The 20,098-nt window shown below is 41.9% G+C and overlaps 1 protein-coding gene and 1 long non-coding RNA gene across 2 annotated transcripts; both read right to left on the minus strand.

The window, feature by feature from the left end:
• Positions 1 to 5,841: 5,841 nt before the first annotated feature.
• LOC121539201 (MARCKS-related protein 1-A-like) lies at positions 5,842 to 8,734 on the minus strand. Its single transcript, XM_041847519.2, has 2 exons — positions 8,446 to 8,734; positions 5,842 to 7,165 (listed from the first exon to the last, which is right to left on the minus strand). The coding sequence occupies exons 1-2, from the start codon at positions 8,527 to 8,529 to the stop codon at positions 6,659 to 6,661; spliced, it is 591 nt and encodes a 196-aa protein (XP_041703453.1). The 5' UTR covers positions 8,530 to 8,734; the 3' UTR covers positions 5,842 to 6,658.
• Positions 8,735 to 10,798: 2,064 nt separating this feature from the next.
• Positions 10,799 to 12,916, minus strand: LOC121538784. Its single transcript, XR_005995246.1, has 3 exons — positions 12,882 to 12,916; positions 12,483 to 12,570; positions 10,799 to 11,447 (listed from the first exon to the last, which is right to left on the minus strand). It is a non-coding gene; the product is annotated as an uncharacterized LOC121538784 (long non-coding RNA).
• Positions 12,917 to 20,098: the final 7,182 nt, after the last annotated feature.

A 20,098-nucleotide genomic window follows, 5' to 3' on the forward strand; every position in this document is an offset into this window, starting at 1 on the left:
CCACCGCTCCCCTTAAAAGTAAAAATACAAATAAACATTTGAATTGTAGCCTACTACAGTTGGCTAGGTAATATATTGAAGTTATTGGGTAAAATGTTAACAAAACATTGAATTTCTCAAAATGAGATGTGAAAACGGTCAATGATTTAACATGCAGCTAGCTATGCTTTTTATTATGCACTTGTAACCATGGGTTGAATTGGCATTTTGCTGGTAGCTTAGCCTACTTAAACTAGGCTATCCACAATATTGGTATTTCCATGAAAATTCACATTGTCTTCTTATCATCAGCTTTTGGTTTTAAATGAAATTGACACAGGGTAATCTGATAATATATTACCGTTTTAATTATGTCACAGAGTTGATTCTTAAATAGCATGGCAAATGTCTCACCTGCTCCAGCTGCTGTGACAGCAATAAAGGTAACTGTTAAAAAAAGCAACAACATAAAATGAGCAAATATAATTACATGAAAATAAAATGCAAAAATGATGCATTGGTTATTGTTACTGTAGCCTAGCCTACTTCACACAATTTAGATTTAGCCAGATATATTAGAGGTTTAGGTTACTCACGAAGTCCCATGGTTCCTATGTGACTGTATCAGTGACTGTGGGAAAGAAGACTGGGTCAGGGTTAAATAATGCAGTGGCTAGAACGTTTTGGTAAACGAAACTTAAGCGCGCCAATTTAGGGTGTGTCTATATCCATCTCCGTGCCCCTATTGGACATTTCAAGCATCCCGTATATGAAACTTAATTGGTATGGTTGTCATGACTTGTGGAACAAGTTCCGTTGTCCATTGTCGTGGAGCAGGCAAACAGAAACGAAAGTCAACCGTTTGTTATTCCAGTGAAAAGGACATTAGATAAAGATCTTCGATAATTAGGCCATCACGTGAAAGGAACATGAAACAGGACAATAGAGCCAAAGGTGTTGGCTAAAATGCTTTTAGTTATTTTCAAAGTTAGTAAAGAAAGGCACAATCCTTTATTCGTTTTCCAGCCGAACGGCATTCCCATCACTTGGCTTTTTATAAAACTGCAGTTTGGGGCTTGAGAAATGTAACCACTCCCAAATTCATAGATGGCTCTACAGATGCAGAACGCAAGTATAGTGCGTTGCAATATAATGACTGCCATGAGATTAAAATGATAGTTTTTAAGTAATTTTTGTCTACGAAAACATTGTTTACAAACAGTGGAGTAAAACAACCTTTTATTTTGGCCTAAGAGAGTTGTACTAAGCTTATATGACACTGTTTAAAGTAATATTCTTCATTGTGGCTTTACAGTAAGTAATGTAAGTGACATGCCAGTATTTTTATTGTTTTGGCCCATCCCTTGACACTAGGTGGCACTAAAGGCTTGCATGTGACAATACGGCAACTACAACTGTGAGTGAACAGTGACTCTGCAGGTGGCACTGTGGTTTCTTAACATTTATTACAGTAAAACGACAACCATCATCTCTTCAGTAAGGGCATTACACTACAAAGCATCACTATCAATTGAGAGCACTGTAACAAATGTGTGTTTTGGTAAACTAACTGTAACCAGGCCATGGGATTTTACAGAACAAAGGAACAAATTGACCAGAAAGTAAAGCGTTTAAAGCAACCCATTTGAGTTAGTCTTTGAAAATATACAGTGAGCTACAAAAGTTTGGACACATGTTTTTCCTTTGGCTCTGTACTCCAGCACTTTGATACAATGACTATGAGGTTAAAGTGCAGTCTGTCAGCTTTAATTTGAATGTATTTTCATACATATCAGGTGAACCGTTTAGAAATTACAGCACTTTTTGTTCATAGTCCCCCCATTTTAGGGGACCCAAAATATTGGGACAAATTGACTTATATGTGTATTAATGTAGTCAAAAAAATAGTATTTGGTCCCATATTCCTAGCACGCAATGATGACATCAATCTTGTGACTCTACACACTTGTTGGATGCATTTGCTGTTTGTTTTGGTTGTTTTTCACATAATTTTTTGTGTCAGATCATTTTGTGCCCTATAGAAATGAATGCTAAATCATGTATTGTATCATTTTGGAGTCACTTTTATTGTAAATAAGAATAGAATATGTTTCTAAACACTTCTACATTAATGTGGATGCTACCATGATTACGGATAGTCCTGAATGAATTGTGAATAATGATTAGTGAAAAAGTTAGACGCACAAATATCATAGCCCCCCAAAAATGCTAACATCCCCTGTTATTGTAATGGTGAGAGGTTAGCATGTCTCTGGAGTATGATATTTATGCGTATAACTTACACACTCATCATTATTTACGATTCATTCAGGACTATCCGTAATCATAGTAGCACTATGTACAAAAAGTGCTGTAATTTGTAAGAGGTTCACCCGATAGGGAGGAAAATACCCTCAAATTAAATCTGACAGTCTGCACTTTAACCTCATTGTATCATTTCAAATCCAAAGTGCTGGAGTACAGAGCCAAAACAACAAAGAAATATGTCACTGTTCCAATACTTTTGTAGGTCACTGTATACAGTGCATTCGGAAAGTATTCAAACCCCTTCACTTTTTCCACATTTTGTTATGTTACAGCCTTATTCTTAAATGGATATAATTATTTTTCCCCCTCATCATTCTATACACAATACCCCATAATGACAAAGCGAAAACAGGTTTTTAGAAATGTTTGCAAATGTATTAAAAATAAAAACAGAAATACCTTATTTACAAAAGTATTCAGACCCTTTGCTATGAGACTCTAAATTGAGCTCAGGTGCATCCAGTTTCCATTGATCATCCTTAAGATTTTATACAACTTGAATGGAGTCCACCTGTGGTAAATTCAATTGATTGGACATGATTTGGAAAGGCATACACCTGTCTTCTATATAAGGTCCCACAGTTGACAGTGCATGTCAGAGCAAAAACCAAGACATGAGGTCGTAGAGCTCCGAGACAGGATTGTGTCGAGGCACAGATCTGGGGAAAGATGCCAAAAAAATTATGCAGCATTCAAGGTCCCCAAGAACACAGTGGCCTCCATCATTCTTAAATGGAAGAAGTTTGGAACCACCAAGACTCTTCCTAGAGGTGGCCGCCCGGCCAAACTGAGCAATCGGGGAGAAGGGCCTTGGTCAGGGAGGTGACCAAGAACCCAATGGTCACTCTGACAGAGCTCCAGAGTTCCTCTGTGATGATGGGAGAACCTTCCAGAAGGACAACCATCTCTGCAGCACTCCACCAATCAGGCCTTTATGGTAGAGTGGACAGACGGAAGCCACTCCTCAGTAAAAGGCACATGACAGCCCGCTTGGAGTTTGCCAAAAGGCACCTAAAGGACTCTCAGACCATGAGAAACAAGATTCTCTGGTCTGATGAAACCAAGATTGAACTCTTTGGCCTGAATGCCAAGTGTCACGTCTGGAGGAAACCTGGCACCATCCCAACGGTGAAGCATGATGGTGGCAGCTGTGGGGATGTTTTTCAGTGACAGGGACGGAGAGACTAGTCAGGATCAAGGGAAAGATGAACGGAGCAAAGTACAGAGAGATCCTTAATGAAAACCTGCTCCAGAGCGCTCAGGACCTCAGACTGGGGCGAAGGTAGTGGCGTCGGGGTAAGTCTCTGAATGTCCTTGAGTGGCCCAGCCAGAGCCCAGACTTGAACCCAATCGAACATCTCTGGAGAGACTTGAAAATAGCTGTGCAGCGACGCTCCCATCCAACCTGACAGAGCTTGAGAGGATCTGCAGAGAAGAATGGGAGAAACTCCCCAAATTCAGATGTGCCAAGCTTGTAGTGTCATACCCAAGAAGACTCAATGCTGTAATTGCTGCCAAAGGTGCTTCAACAAAGTACTGAGTAAAGGGTCTGAATACTTATGTAAATGTTTTATTTACGTTTTTTGTTTTTAATACATTTGCCAAAATTTCTAAAAACCTGTTTTTGCTTTGTCATTAGGGGGTATTGTGTGTAGATTGATTAGGGGGGAAAACAATTGAATCCATTTTAGAATAAGGCTGTAACGTAACATAATGTGGAAAAAGTCAAATTGTCTGAATACTTTCCGAATGCACTGTATATTTTAATATGTAGCATCTAGTAGTGCAACCCCGTCAAGAGGTTTGGACCTCTTTTGAGTGTAATTGCGAAGGTCTTAGACTGTCAGATCCGGATTCAGTCCCAGTTGGGTTATCACCCGAATTTGCTGCCATTTATCACTGAGATAGTTAGTGTAAACCCAATATGTCATATTTCCTAGAACTTGCACCTTGTGGTAGAACTATGTCTCTGAAAGACCTTCAGTCCTGCTTTAATCCACTGTGACTTTATAGGTGTCACCACCTGTAACAAATAGCTAGGACACTGAATCATCGGGTTTTAGTGCTGGGGTCTTCCACAAAATATAAATATTTCTTTGTTAATGTGTGTGCTTTCCCTCTTTTAGAAGATTATACTTGGACATTTTTAAGCAGTATGGTAAAAATGACACCAAGCCTGAGAGGGCAAGGTGGAGCTTCTATCACATTGTTATACCCATCCATTCGGGGAGGGACCTACCTGAATTTGTACTATAGAAATTCTTGTTTTCGTTGGTGTGCAGTGATGAATAAACCCCAGATCACCCAGTCTCCCACACGATTTCCACAACCTAGGGAGATTCTAAATTGGGCAAAAGCCCGTCCTCCATTCCTCCGTGACCCGGAAACCAATAAGTGGTTGAGGAGTCAATTTGTTAGTAGGCGAACAGAAGAGTCTGCTCCCCTCGATTACCTACTTCGGCAGGAGGCACAAGAGTATTCTCGTGTTTTAAAATCCGCCACACCTTTTGAATCAGGTGTTGTTTTCTCGAAGGGGAAAAGAATGCACACATTTAAAAATGATATGGTACTTCTCCTTTTATCTGTAAAATGTATTACACAACTAGCTAAATTAGTTTGTCACTTTACACACTTTGTGATTCCACCCCTGCAAAGTCATTTTGCCTGATGACGCTTGAGTGGGAGTCATTTCATAGATGCACATTGGTTTCCACATTTCTTCTCCTTGCCGCCTCTATTACCTTGAGTGTTGGTGGTTCCCAAACAAAGTAAAAATAATAATTGGTGAGCAAAACCAATTGAGATTCTCCCCTAACTTCCAACCAAGGCTACTTCTTATAGAAAAACCACCCATCTTCAGCATTGGTTTCTACCTCACCAGTTGCCACTGTTGCTCTTCGGAGGTTTAGGCTCGGTCCTTGTTAAGTACTTTGACATGCACGTGAAAATGTTATAATATGAAAATGATAGATGCAATTGATGATTGATCAGTTAAACTTTTTTTTAAATTTGCCAAGCTTTCCTTCACATACAGCTTTTCTTATAAAGCTGTAAAGTTATACAGCTGTAATGATTTAAAGTGTAGTCTGCTCGTTATGAGTGTTTAAGTCAAAATGAAATGTGAGAAGAGAACGTTTGTAGCCAAGCATGATAAAAAAAAAAAAGTGATCCAATTGACATTCTAGTCATTTAGCAGACGCTCTTATCCAGAGTGACTTACAATTAGTGAATGCATACATTTTTCATACTGGCCCCCGTGGGATATGACATTGACATGCTGTGGCTCAGCTCATATGCATGGTACCTTGTCAGTCATTGATTTGTCAGTTTATAGTTGTTTACCTCAATCATCCTCCTGGAGTTCTGTGAAGTTGAAGATGTACTGGTTGAAAGGTCTTGGATGAAATTAATGTGGTACATTCATCCATTTAAGATTTGTGTGTAAAAAAACAGTTCACCGATAACCCTATCCCAAGACTAACCGGTCTCCCACATCCACATGGCATAGGATGACAAAGGCAAAACACGATCAGAGGGGATCAAACATTTATTTACCCTTATTAAAAGTTACAATAAAACCATTAGCATCTTTAAACGATAACAAAATAAAGAGAAACAAAAATATTGGCCAAAACATATTTACAGAGACAACTTGCTGATAAAAAGCTCACATTTTTGTATACACGACCCAACATATGCATCATAAACTCTGAAATGTGAACGCCGCAAGACTCAGAAGCTCAAATGTGGTTTAGCCAGAAAATAACCAGAATGCACGAACAAAGACATTGCCTTATCCAACTCCCCTCCTTGAATTTTGTTTTTCTATACAGCACAAAATACTTAATTTGGGGGTAAAACATAGGAATGTAGAATTTTTAAAAATGTATACAATGATTTGAAAGATTTATGTGTCCATATAACAGTCATTTCGAGTGAAGGAGGTTGTCTGCCCTGCTCCATAACCGTTGTCGATTTTTAGATCCCCAAAAGATAAGAAAAAATACAATGTTATAGGGCTGCCACAGTTAAAAGTATGCTTCTCCATAAATTGGGAAAATAAGTCAGTATTCCTGATTCGTTCTACATCCAATCCAATACCTTCCCCACATGCCAGTCCCAGTGTGTACCATGAGGGGGCGCCGTAAGCCAACACTTTCATCATGAGAGGGCTAGTGAGATTCCGTCAGTAGAGAAATGATAAAGGCAGTGAACTGGTGGCTGAATCAGCAAACATGATATAGCCTTCATTTGTAGTTTTGTTTATAACTTTAAGAACGTGGCACGAGTCTCATATATTTATATACTTTAATCTTGGAAAAACAGTTCAAGTAGCCGCGACGAGGCACAGTCACTCTGCCTTGGGTTCGGCCTCAGATGCTACGGGTGTCGTGACCTCTGTGGGGGCGGCGGCCTCCTCTGCAGGAGCGGCTTCCTCTGCTGGAGCGGCCTCCGCTGCTGCAGCCTCACCCTCTGGGGCCGGAGTGGCCTCCTCCTTGGCCTCTGCCACAGGCTCGGCGGCTGGCGTCTCCTTTGCTGCGTGGCCATTCTCCTCTAACTTGGCCTCTGCCGTGGGGGAGGCAGCCTCCTCCTTGCCCCCCTCGCTGCTCTTCTTGGTCTTCTTGAGCGAGATGCCCTTGAACTTGAAGGAGTTCTTCAGGGAGAACTTCTTCTTCTTGGCATCCTTGGCGGCCTCCCCCTCGACCTTAGCCGCCTCTCCTTCGGCAGCAGGGGCAGCCTCGATGGCATCTGTCTCGCCCTCTTTGGCTGGCTCGGCTGTGTCATTCCCGTCTACGGGAGCTGTGTCCCCATCGGGCTTCACAGAGACATCTCCATTGGTTTTAACATGGCCATTCTCCTGTGGACAACAGTGAGATAACCATTTACACATTCGCAAAATAAACTGGTATGGGGAGAAAGTTACAGTAACCATTATATGCAGCCCATACCAATATCAAATTGACTCAACAATCTACAAGCCAATGTTGATCAAGAAAGTGGCTCAGGAGATTTAAAAAAAATCAAGACTTTAATTATCTGAGATAAGGCAGTGTGATATGGCCAACCGACATAGAGGTTGTGTCATTGTGGACGATTACTTGACTAGGTCAAATGCAAAGCGCTTCATATGCACAGCAGGTTTGCATTACTCGTATCGACCACGTGGGGTCAGTCGCACTCCACCACAGCCAGTCGAACAGCAAGCTGAATTTTGTAACAAAGGAATCCCCATCGAATCTAACAGCAGATTGCAAAATGTCAATATCGTACATTTCTAGCCTTTCGAATAACCCAAACTAACTTCTCTCAATATGATTACATGTCCTAGCATTTTGGCCAAGCATAAATTAGTAAATTAACAATCTTTGCTAACGTTAGCTAAAGAATGCACCAACTGTAGACATGCCGCCTCAGTGAGATGGTAGACTGGCAATTGCACCCATCAGCTAACGTTAGCATAGCGACTCATTGTCCAGCTAACGGGCATGCAGGCATGTACAATAAAACAAGGTTTGAGTAGATAATTTAGTGTTTCCAGCTCAACGGATCAAGGATTACATCGAAAATGGCACAAAAGTCTGATTGCTCGCTTTTTTCAACAGAACGCTTTCCTGTCCTGCCCGTGCGCTTTGTTTGCAACGAGCCGACCTCATTTGCATCCTTTGCACCTTTTGTTCTGCGAGTGGGCGACCGATGATGGCTTCTAGTACCAACTCATGAGAGAAAGCTAGTTAAATTAAATCCGCTTTCCATTCAGGTGATAACTATGTGACTTTGCCTGGTGTTAAAGAACGGACAACTAGCTACTTGATTAGATAGACTAAAAACTCGAGACGAATTTAACAAAAGGTTCTGGTGGTGGTTGTGGCGCATGGCACCCATCAATTAGCCACTCAACCAAGCACAGTATTAGTTAAAGCATTTAATTACAAAATGTCATCTCTGCTATCGAAACAAGTGGTTCAACTGCGAATAGTCAAATTTTTATCCTAATATAAGTTTAGGTAATTAGTCAAATGTACTGTAACTGTTAGTTGTGAGGTCTCGCTAGCCTGGTAACACGTTGCCCATCCAACTCACGCTGGAGGTGGGCATTGGGTGCCAATGTGAACGCGTACAACTGTACTTCTCTCTTACCTGGCCATTTGTTTTAGCGACAGCCGGGTCGTCGACGGCTTTTCCCTCAACAGCTACTCCACCCTTGGACAACTGAGCTCCCATCTTTTAGGTTTTCTAAACAAAAAGAAAATCTAAAAGAAAAACCTCGAGACGATTTACGGTTTTAAATCCAGCCAGAGATAGGTAGATCTTGCCAGATTTTGAAATCGGTGTTGATCCCTTTTCTTACGTTTGAGAAGCAACAAAAGTTTCCCCACTCTGGTCAACTAACCTCACCACAGCTGAGCACAAATTAAAGAAGGCTAGGGCTACAAGTGTGAGTATTTCAACCGTGCCTCAAAATTGTGGAAGACTCCACCTATGGGCGTGACTGCACGGACATACCCAATCTGCAACCATGGGTTGGGGTTGGAATCCCCTCCTCGCCCCCTATCAGCTTCAACGGGAGTATTTATTACAGACGTTATGAATATGGCGACTGTACAAGTAAGAATTGTATCTTTATTTACAGATATTTTTATTAAACATAAATAGTAAATAACACTAGTGTCATATCTGAAGGTTTCCAAGTACTTTACTTCAAATTAATGCCAGACAGTGGACTGCAATTCTACACTAAAAAGAAAAGGTAGCTGAGGCACCTTTAGAGGGTTCCTCAGATTTCAACACCGGGTGAACCCCTAAAGGTGCTTCCGGGAACCTTTTCAAAGAACCTTTTAGGGTGTTAAGGTTCCTGTAGGAACCTTTTATGTCCCATGTATTCTATTATGAATAATAATATTAACAATAATAATACAAATAACATTGAGTGGCAAACTTGTAAAGTCACAAATTAATTTTATTGACTTTAAAAGTCACAGAAATCTCACTTGCAGACATCACAGAAGTCTCTGGTCTCCCTTATCCCGCTCTACAGCAAAAAGTTTAACATTCGTACAACATTTGTTGGTAATTTAACCCCCCCCTCATTAATTCTCAGAGCACATTTCTGAATGAACAGCATAGTGCTTTTCACTGATGCTGCATACTCAATATTAAAAAGGAAATGGACCCCCATTGCCACTACCAATCCCATGGAGACAAAACCATGGTGCTTGCCTACGGAGCAGTGAGGGGAACGGCACCTCCTTACCTTCAGGCTCTGATCCTACACCCAAACGAGGGCACTACGTTAATCCACCTCTGGCCTGCTAGCCCCCCTACCTCTACAGAAGCACAGTTCCCGCTTAGCCCAGTCAAAGCTATTCGCTGCTCTGGCACCCCAATGGTGGAACAAGCTCCCCCACGATGCCAGGACAGCGGAGTCACTGACCACCTTCCAGAGACACTTGAAACCCTACCTCTTTAAGGAATACCTGGAATAGTCTAACAGTAATCCTTCTACACTCCCCCTCCCCCAGTGGTGGTTGTCCCACTGGCTATCCTAAGTTGAATGCACCAATTTGTAAGTCGCTCTGGATAAGAGCGTCTGCTAAATGACTTAAATGTTAAATGTTAAAAATGTTAAATGAGATGTCCTCCGGCTCTTCAGTGAGTAGCTCCTCTCCATCCAGGAAGAGTTGGATGTGACTCTCATCTGCAAAGCGGATTCCCCTCTATTCTTATGGTAGGTAATGGGAACTTTACACATTGTAATAAGTAAAAATAAATAAAAAAATAAGGTTACTCAAGTCTTATTTCAAACAGACTCTTTGGCTGATTGATGTGTCATGTTGCTGGCCAGTTGATATGTCATGCTGAAGGCCAATTGGTGTGTCATTTTGCTGGAAAGATGTTGGGTTATTTTGCTGGGCTGTTTGCTGCAGCTGTGAATGAACAATAATATCGTTTTTTTGGGGCTTTCAGGCTCAGAAAGAAAGAAAAAAGAGCAGAGAATTGTAATAGGATCAATGTGATAGAATCAATTATGCAGATAAGTCATACATTGACTTACCTATTTACAGCTTTTAGATTCTCCATTCATTTTGTGAATTTGATTCGAACTTCTTCGTAAGTGGTGACTTGTTTTTGAATGAGGCGGTGATGAACCAGTGTGGAGAGGTACAGTGCCTTCGGAAACTATTCAGACCCCTTGACCTTTTCAAGGGGTCTGAATACTTTCCGAATGCACTATATATTTAGGAGTTGGGAAGTATCCTTGTGGTCAAGATTTCCTAATCTGAAGTACACTGTGGTCAATTTGTGCTTGCCTTTTTTTAGAACCCAGTGGAATGACAACTTCAAATTAATCTACATAGAACTTTGTTAGGTTGGGATTTGATTTGCCCTCTTGTAGCTCAGTTGGTAGAGCATGGCGCTTGCAACGCCAGGGTTGTGGGTTTGTTTCCCACGGGGGGCCAGTATGAAAAATGTATGCACTCACTAACTGTAAGTCGCTCTGGATAAGAGCGTCTGCTAAAATGACTAAAATGTAAAATGTAAAAAACAATTCACCGTCAGTAAAGTCTTCCAGAATTTGATCATTATGTGGCTTTTGGTCTTGATTCAAGGTGGCCCAGACCTCTTCATTACTTGCTATTTTTTGCAGTGTGCTGACGAATAGGATGTATTGAAATGACCTTGTGTTATAACCTTCTTTGTTGCTCAAGGGTACTTCAATTGAACATGTTCAGTCTCTGGCAGACTCTATACATTGCTCACGTCATTTTCAATGGGATCAGTCCCAGTCTCAAATTCATCATGAGGCAAAACTCATCTAAGTTGGCATTTAAAAGCTCTCTGTGGTTTCAGTAGATGTGTGACTGATACGCGCTGAAACATCTGTTTTCCCTCACCCATTAAGTTCACAGGTAATTAGAAAACGTGGTTCATGCTGGTGATAGAGGCCAACATGTGTGAGTAGTTTGGACACAGAGAAAGTATGTTTGTTGCAAAGTGGACAATTGAATAGTTAGCATTCTTCAGACAGATTGTGAACCTTGGAATGATGGGATGGAATCATGGAGATCATTGGTACTCAGCCACTTGCAGACATCATCAAGGGCCAGTCTTCCACAGCCACACTCAAATTCAAGTTGACACTAAAAGCAAAAGTGAAATGTATTAGTGTTGAGGCTAAAACAAAACCTATACCACTCTTTCCAGACAACCATCTGGTTGTTCCATAATGAAGCAGAGCTTGTCAGGAAAGGTGAAGATGTCTCTCTCTTATTTATCTGACATTTTTCTTAGTATGGGACATTATGGGATTCTGCAGTCCCACATTTAAGTGTTGACTCAGATAATATGATGCTCCAAATGGGGCATTAAGTTCTTCTTCCATGTCAACCCAAATTGGCCTATTAGAGTTCTCAATAAAGAGAGCCTATTTGGGCAGTTATAAAGGCTTCTTGATATAATTACATGTTAGGGAGCTTTAATCCTCCCTTCTAAATTTTTGCCTGTAATCTAGCTAAATTAATCCTTGCCCTTTTAATAGTCCAAATAAACTGAGTAATAATTTTGTCTATGGTGTTAAAGGGGTAGGCAGGTATGGACAGTGGAAACATGCTGATGACGTAATTCAGTTTAGGAGCTTTAACCATCTTTATAACATGTGGCCTACCCCACAATTCGATTTGTAGCTTATCCCAGTTCTTAAACTGGAGTTGAATTTTGTTTGAATATACAGAATGGAAAATAAACATTTCCCTTCCCGTTCCCATAAGAAACAACTTCAGTTCTCACATAATACAAAAAGACAAAATGACACCAGACATTCACCATTCAGTTACCATTGGAAAAGAAAAAGGAATTACACAGAACACACAGTAATCACACTGTATTGATTGACTGTAAATACATTCATTCACCATTCAGTTAGTATTGGAAAAAACAAAGGATTTACACAGAACATACAATAATCACACTGGATTGATTGATTGACTGTAAATACATTCATTCACCATTCAGTTGGTATTTAAAAAGACAAAGACATCGGACTACCAGAACAAACAATAATCACACTGTAAGTACATTCATTCACCATTCATTTAGTATTGGAAAAGACAAAGAAAAAACACAGAACACACTATAATCAAACTGCAAATACATCCAAAGACTTTATAGAGGCTAACCTGTTTGTAGATCCATAGTGAGCTTTAAACATTGTCTTGCTTTGGTCTGAAATACAGAGGACAGAACAGGCCGCCCTAATACACCAACCTGAAAGACATTAATTAGACACATAAACAACATGAGTATTCGATATCAAATGTATCTAACTAATCTGATCAGTTTGATGTATTCTTCTTTTTGTCAAGTTTAACATAACCTACATTGGGTTGTGTGTGTGTGTGTGTGTGTGTGTGTGTGTCTTACCTGTTCGTGGAGGTTGATACATTTCTCTATCAGAGCTCACAGCTCCCAAACTCTCCACCACTTAACTGGACAGGGGCAGGATAAGCCAGGTACTAAAGGGAGGGACTAAATAATAATATGCCATTTAGCAGACACTTTTATCCAAAGCAACTTACAGTCATGTGCACATACATTTTTACGTATGGGTGGTCCCGGGGATCGAACCCACTACCCTGGCGTTACAAGCACCATGCTCTACCAATTGAGCTACAGAGGACCACCTAAAGGGAGGAGGATAGAAGGAGATGGTGAGAGAGTGTATCGGGTTTAAATGAGGACAAAAATTTCTCAATATTGAATCTAGCTAGCTAAAGTTAGCTAACATTACAGTAACTTTAACTAGTTAGCTAACGTTAGCTAAAACATACCAAAACTTATACAACAATTACCAGCTAACATTACAGGCTATGTAGCTTGGCTAGCTGACGAAGAGTACATTACATTATGTATTGTTTTTTAGTTATTTGATAGTAGTTTGATGAATTATTATCTTAACTAGCGAATAGCTAAGGTTCATTCACCTTTTACGTCGATCCGTTGCAAGTAATCTCTTATCTCTTATTGTTCTTCAAAGCACCCCTTAAATCTACAAAAATTCAAAAACGAACTGATGGCAGAATATAGGTAGGCCTGTACCGTAAGCTCTCTCCTGGCCCCTTACACTAAGTCTGAATTTGTCCTGCTAGGTGACCTAAACTGGGACATGCTTAAACCCCCTGACCAAGTCCTAAAGCAATGGGACTCCCTAAATCTTTCTCAGATTATTACCATTCCCACAAGGTATGACTCCAAACACCCAGAAAAGGCTACTCTCCTTGATGTTATCCTCACAAACAATCCTGATAGGTATCAGTCCGGTGTTTTCTATAATGACCTTAGTGATCACTGTTTTACAGCCTGTGTTCGTAATGGCTGCTCAGTGAAACGACCTGTCCTGATTTGTCATAGACGCTTGCTAAAAAACATTAATGAGCAAGCCTTCCATCATGACCTGGCCTCCGTCAATTGGTATAGAATCAGCTTGATCCCCTCTGTCGAAGACGCTTGGACCTTCTTTTTTGATATTTTCAATGCTGTTGTTAACAAACACGCCCCCATAAAGAAAATGAGAATTAAAAACAGGTTCAGCCCCTGGTTCGACCGTGACCTGGCAGAGTTACTCCACCTCAAGAATTCCATTTGGCGAAAGTCTTGGCACACGCATATTCAGGCTGACTGGCTCTTGTTCAGGCAAATGAGAAATAAGTGCACTCAGGCTATCCGGAAGGCCAAAGTTAGTTACTTTAAGGAGCAGTTCTCTCTCTGTGACCGCCAGCAGGGAGAAACTTTGTAGCGGGGCAGGGGAAAAAGAGGGAGGAGCATCGGGGCTAGTCGCATTAGAAGGGGTGGGAGATTAGGAAATGTTGGACGGGCAAGGAGACATGGCTGAGTCAAATAGGAATCCTGACTTAATGAAGTGGTGATTAAAGAGCTCAGCCATGTGCTCCTTGTCAGTAACAACCACATCATCAACATTAAGGGACATGGGCAGCTGTGAGGAGGAGGGTTTATTCTCCTGGTCTTCAACCGTTTTCCAGAACTCCATGTTTTTTTTTTTGTCATTTAGCAGAGAATAAACCCTCCTCCTCACAGCTGCCCATGTCCCTTAATGTTGATGATGTGGTTGTTACTGACAAGGAGCACATGGCTGAGCTCTTTAATCACCACTTCATTAAGTCAGGATTCCTATTTGACTCAGCCCGCCTCCGTGCCTGTCCAACATTTCCAACTGACTGGCTTTCTTGATGTCTATGGTATTCTCTCTGGTATGCAATCTGGTTTCCGCTCAGGTTATGGATGTGTCACTGCAACCTTAAAGGTCCTAAATTATGTAACTAACTACCTCTCTCAAAGAGTGCACTGTATAAAGTCAGAACATCTGCTGTCTCAGCCACTGCCTGTCACCAAGGGAGTACCCCATCGCTCGATCCAAGGCCCCACACTCTTCTCAATTTACATCAACAACATATCTCAGGCAGTAGGAAGCTCTCTCATCCATTTATATGCAGATGATACAGTCTTATACTCAGCTGGCCCCTCCCCGGATTTTTTGTTAAACGCTCTACAACAAAGCATTCTTAGTGTCCAACAAGCTTTCTCTGCCCTTAACATTGTTCTGAACACCTCCAAAACAAAGGTCATGTGGTTTGGTAAGAAGAATGCCCCTCTCCCCACCGGTGTGATTACTACCTCTGAGGGTTTAGAGCTTGAGGTAGTCACCTCATACAAGTACTTGGGAGTATGGCTAGACAGTACACAGTCCTTCTCTCAGCACATATCAAAGCTGCAGGCTAAGGTTCACCCCAGCTGCCAAACTAACCCCTATTCAGATGACCATCCTACCCATGCTAGATTACAGAGACGTAATTTATAGATCGGCAGGTAAGGGTGCTCTCGAGCGGCTAGATGTTCTTTACCATTCGGCCATCAGATTTGCCACCAATGCTCCTTATAGGACACATCACTGCACTCTATACTCCTCTGTAAACTGGTCATCTCTGAATACTCGTCGCAAGACCCACTGGTTGATGCTTATTTATAAAACCCTCTTAGGCCTCACTACCCCCTATCTGAGATACCTACTGCAACCCTCATCCTCCACGTACAACACCTGTTCTGCCAGTCACATTCTGTTAAAGGTCACAAAAGCACACATATCCCTGGGTTGCTCCTCTTTTCAGTTCGCTGCAGCTAGCGACTGGAAAGAGCTGCAAAAAACACTCAAACTGGACAGTTTTATCTCCATCTCTTCATTCAAAGACTCAATCATGGACACTCTTACTGACAGTTCTGGCTGTTTCGCATTATGTATTGTTGTCTCCACCTTCTTGCCCTTTGTGCTGTTGTCTGTGTTGAATAATGTTTGTACCATGTTTTGTGCTGCTACCATGTTGTGTTGCTACCATGTTGTTGTCATGTTCTGTTGCTACCATGCTGTGTTGTCATGTGTTGCTGCCATGTTATGTTGTTGTCTTAGGTCTCTCTTTATGTAGTGTTGTGGTGTCTCTCTTGTCGTGATGTGTGTTTTGTCCTATATTTTTATTTTTAATCCCAGCCCCCGTCCCCGCAGGAGGCCTTTTGCCTTTTGGTAGGCCGTCATTGTAAAAAAGAATATGTTCTTCACTGTCTTGCCTAGTTAAATAAAGGTTAAAAAAAAAAGTTCTTAAATGAACCTTAAGGTTCTTTTTTTAACATATTATCCTGAAGGATCCTCCAGGATCCTCCAGGATCCTCCAGGAACCTTTTACTTTTAGAGGGTAGATTTCAGAAGTTACTAATCATTAATATATCCCCCTAGTAAGGTCCAGCTTTCTCACCTCCCCTAAGAGTCACCTCCTTCATGGAAGGACAGTGCCTTGCAAAAGTATTCATCCCCCTTGGCGTTTTTCCTATATTGTTTGATTGCAACCTGTAATTTAAATGGATTTTTATTTGGATTTCATGTAATGGACGTACACAAAATAGTCCAAATTGGTGAAGTGAAATGAAAAAAAATTACTTGTTTCAATAAATTCTAAAAAATAAATAATGGAAAAGTGGTGCGTGCATATGTGGTGATGTGATTTGAAGGAGTCAGGCGCAGGAGGGTAAATCACAGAATAACAGGTTTATTCCGTTGACACAGCAGTACGCAGCAATGCGTCAAACACTCCAGTGCGGAAATATATAGTGCACTGGAAACAACAAGGCACACGGGTGAATATCCCGGCGATACAAAATACAAGAGCTCCACAAAGCTAAACTAACTTCCACAATAAACAATCACACACAAAGACAAGGGGGCAGAGGGAACACTTATACAGGTACTGATGAGGGGAATTGAAACCAGGTGTGTGTAATAAACAAGACAAAACAAATGGAATGATGAGACGAGGAGCGGCAGTGGCTAGAAGACCGGTGACGACGAACACCGAAGCCTGCCCGAACAAGGAGAGGAGGCAGCGTCGGAGGAAGTTGTGACAGCATATGTATTCACCCCCTTTGCTATGAAGCCCCTAAATAAGATCTGGTGCAACCAATTACCTACAGAAGTCACATAATTAGTTAAATAAAGTCCACCTGTGTGCAATCTAAGTGTCACATGATCTGTCACATGATCTCAGTATATATACACCTGTTCTGAAAGGCCCCAGAGTCTACAACACCACTAAGCACGGGGAACCACCAAGCAAGCGGCACCATGAAGACCAAAGAGCTCTCCAAACAGGTCAGGAACAAAGTTGTGGAGAAGTACAGATCAGGGTTGGGTTATACATTTTTTTTCGGAAACTTTGAACATCCCACGGAGCACCATTAAATCCATTGTAAAAAAATGGAAAGAATATGGAACAACAACAAACCTGCCAAGAGAGGGCCTCCCACCAAAACTCACGGACCAGGCAAGGAGGGCATTAATTAGAGAGGAAACAAAGAGACTAAAGATAACCCTGAAGGAGATGCAAAGCTCCACAGAAGAGATTGGAGTATCTGTCCATGGGACCACTTTAAGCCGTACACTCCACAGAGCTGGGCTTTACGGAAGAGTGGATAGAAAAAAGCCATTGCTTAAAGAAAAAAATAAGCAAACACATTTGGTGTTCGCCAAAAGGCATGTGGGAGACTCCCCAAACATATGGAAGAAGGTACTTTGGTCAGGAGACTGAAATTGAGCTTTTTGGCCATCAAGGAAAACGCTATGTCTGGCGCAAACCCAACCCCTCTCATCACCCCGAGATCACCATCCCCACGGTGAAGCATGGTGGTGGCAGCATCATGCTGTGGGGATGTTTTTCATTGGCAGGGACTGGGAAACTGGTCAGAATTGAAGGAATGATGGATGGTGCTAAATACAGGGAAATTCTTGAGGAAAAACAGTTTTAGTCTTCCAGAGATTTGAGACTGGGACGGAGGTTCATCTTCCAGCAGGACAATGACCATAAGCATACTGCTAAAGCAACACTCGAGTGGTTTAAGGGGAAACATTTAAATGTCTTGGAATGGCCTAGTCAAAGCCCAGACCTCAATCCAATTGAGAATCTGTGGTATGACTTAAAGATTGCTGTACACCAGCGGAACCCATCCAACTTTAAGGAGAAGTTTTGCCTTGAAGAACTGGCAAAAATCCCAGTGACTAGATGTGCCAAGCTTTTGGAGACATACCCCAAGAGACTTGCAGCTGTAATTGCTGCAAAAGGTGGCTCTACAAAGTATTGACTTTGGGGGGAGGGGGTGAATAGTTATCCACGCTCAAGTTTTCCGTTTTTTTGTCTTATTTCTTCTTTGTTTCACAAGAAAAAATATGTTGCATCTTCAAAGTGGTAGGCATGTTGTGTAAATCAAATGATACAACCCCCCCAAAAATCCATTTTAATTCCAGGTTGTAACAACAGGGAGGTGAATACTTTCGCAAGCCACTGTACGCCACACAAGAGACTCCCACACCCAGAACATTCACAACAGGGCTTAGGCCTACTACTTGAAATGCACATTCATTAATGCTGTTTTGTCTTCTTGGCCATTGCATTTATATCTATTATCTTCACATCAATCCTGCTTTACTTAAAATATAAAGCCTGGAGAAACATTAATATAGTGTGTGGCCCTCCAACCCCTACGGGAGGGCAGCTCCCTCTCAGCCCAGTCAAAGCTCTTCTCTGTCCTGGCACCCCGATGGAGGAACAAGCTTCCCCCTAATGTCAGGACAGTGGAGTACTTTCTACAATTGTGACATATTGTTGTCTCATTTAGCTATCTTAAGATGAATGCACTAATGTAAGTCGCTCTGGATAAGAGTGTCTGCTAAATAACAAAAATGTACATGTCAAATGTTCTAGGTCTAATTTTCAGCTGTGGATCTGCTCTTTATAGGCAAGTGCAAACTTTGAGAGAATGTTGGAGAATCTGAACATAGCCCCTGACAGACAGATACCCGAAAACACTAATCCCATCGTTGCCAGATTATGACAACACCACACGTCTCAGCTAGGCCTTTACCTACCTACTACATTTACATCATTTAGCAGACGCTCTTATCCAGAGCGACTTACAGTTAGTGCATACATTATTCTTTTTATTTATTTTCATACTGGCCCCCCGTGGAAATCGAACCCACAACCCTGGCGTTGCAAACACCATGCTCTACCAACTGACCTACCTCCCTGCCGGCCATTCCCTCCCCTACCCTGGACGACGCTGGGCCAATTGTGCGCCGCCCCATTGGCCTCCCGGTTGCAGCCGGCTACAGCAGAGCCTGGATTCGAACCAGGGTCTCTAGTGGCACAGCTAGCACTGCGATGCAGTGCCTTAGACCACTGCGCCACTCGGGAGGTTAGCCTGCTGTTCAGCCTGGAAGCTAGGAGACCAGTTTTACCGTCATGTCACCTCACTTTCTGTCACATTCACTGATGATTCACTCTGCCGTTATCTAGTAGCAAAGCTACAAGGTTAGTATGGTCAGTCACCATCGTCAATACTAGGCTAGGCCAGACCCATTTGGATCCAACAACCACAAAGATCATGACATCTTATTTTGTGGGGACTTCAAATGAGATGAGAGCATGACGTGTCATCTTGTGACTGCTGAGGGGTCAAAGGTCATGTATCAGGCCAAGACGTATGGGAAATTATTCTACTGGTCATGGGATAGGTGTGTAAATGCCTGTGTGTAGGTTTACACATGAACAAATTGTCTCTTATCCTAATCAAGACAATTCTTGACCCCCAAATACTGCCCTTTCTTTCCTCTCTCTGTTATCTACAAGCATGTCTAAGAGATGAATCCTTGTGAATGTGTGTGCAAAACAAAGGGCTTTCTGTGTACTGCTGCCATGTTTATAGGACTTTATTAAGTGGAATGTATGATTTCCTTCCATTAAAAGGGTAAGCTGTTCTGAAGCTCCCTGTTCTAATGGAACCCCTTTTTGAGGTTCCATATGCCCCCCCCCTTCCCTCGGGTCAGCCGATGATACATAGACCACCCTCCTCCAGTTCGCTGCAGTGGAATGACTGGCATGCATACGCCACCCAGAGAACGATCTGCCCCCTTTGAGTGGGCTAAGCCTCCCAGAGCGGAAATAGACCCTCAGGGGTATAACATTCCCCCACCAAAGAAAAAAAAGAGAACAAATGCTTGAAAGTTGTTCAAAAATGGCCTGCTCCTCATTTAACCCCCTCCTCTCTCACCCAGCGTAACACAATTTTACCATTGGAATTCTTCACTGCTTTCTGTGTGTCGGGGGATGTGAATCGAGGCTTTATTATGAAAGGTAATACATTTTCTCTAATGTCAGATATTGAAGGTGCCTTATTTGTTTGC

The sequence above is a fragment of the Coregonus clupeaformis genome, chromosome 25 (genome assembly GCF_020615455.1).
Source record: "Coregonus clupeaformis isolate EN_2021a chromosome 25, ASM2061545v1, whole genome shotgun sequence".
NCBI lineage: Eukaryota > Metazoa > Chordata > Actinopteri > Salmoniformes > Salmonidae > Coregonus > Coregonus clupeaformis.

What these genes read in the sequence shown, in the direction of transcription:
- LOC121539201 (XM_041847519.2), bottom strand. Translation starts at nt 8,529, where the DNA reads ATGGGAGCTCAGTTGTCCAAGGGTGGAGTAGCTGTTGAGGGAAAAGCC. An exon ending in TCGCTAAAACAAATGGCCAG is followed by an intron (nt 7,166 to 8,445) that starts GTAAGAGAGAAG and finishes TGTTGTCCACAG; the next exon opens with GAGAATGGCCATGTTAAAAC.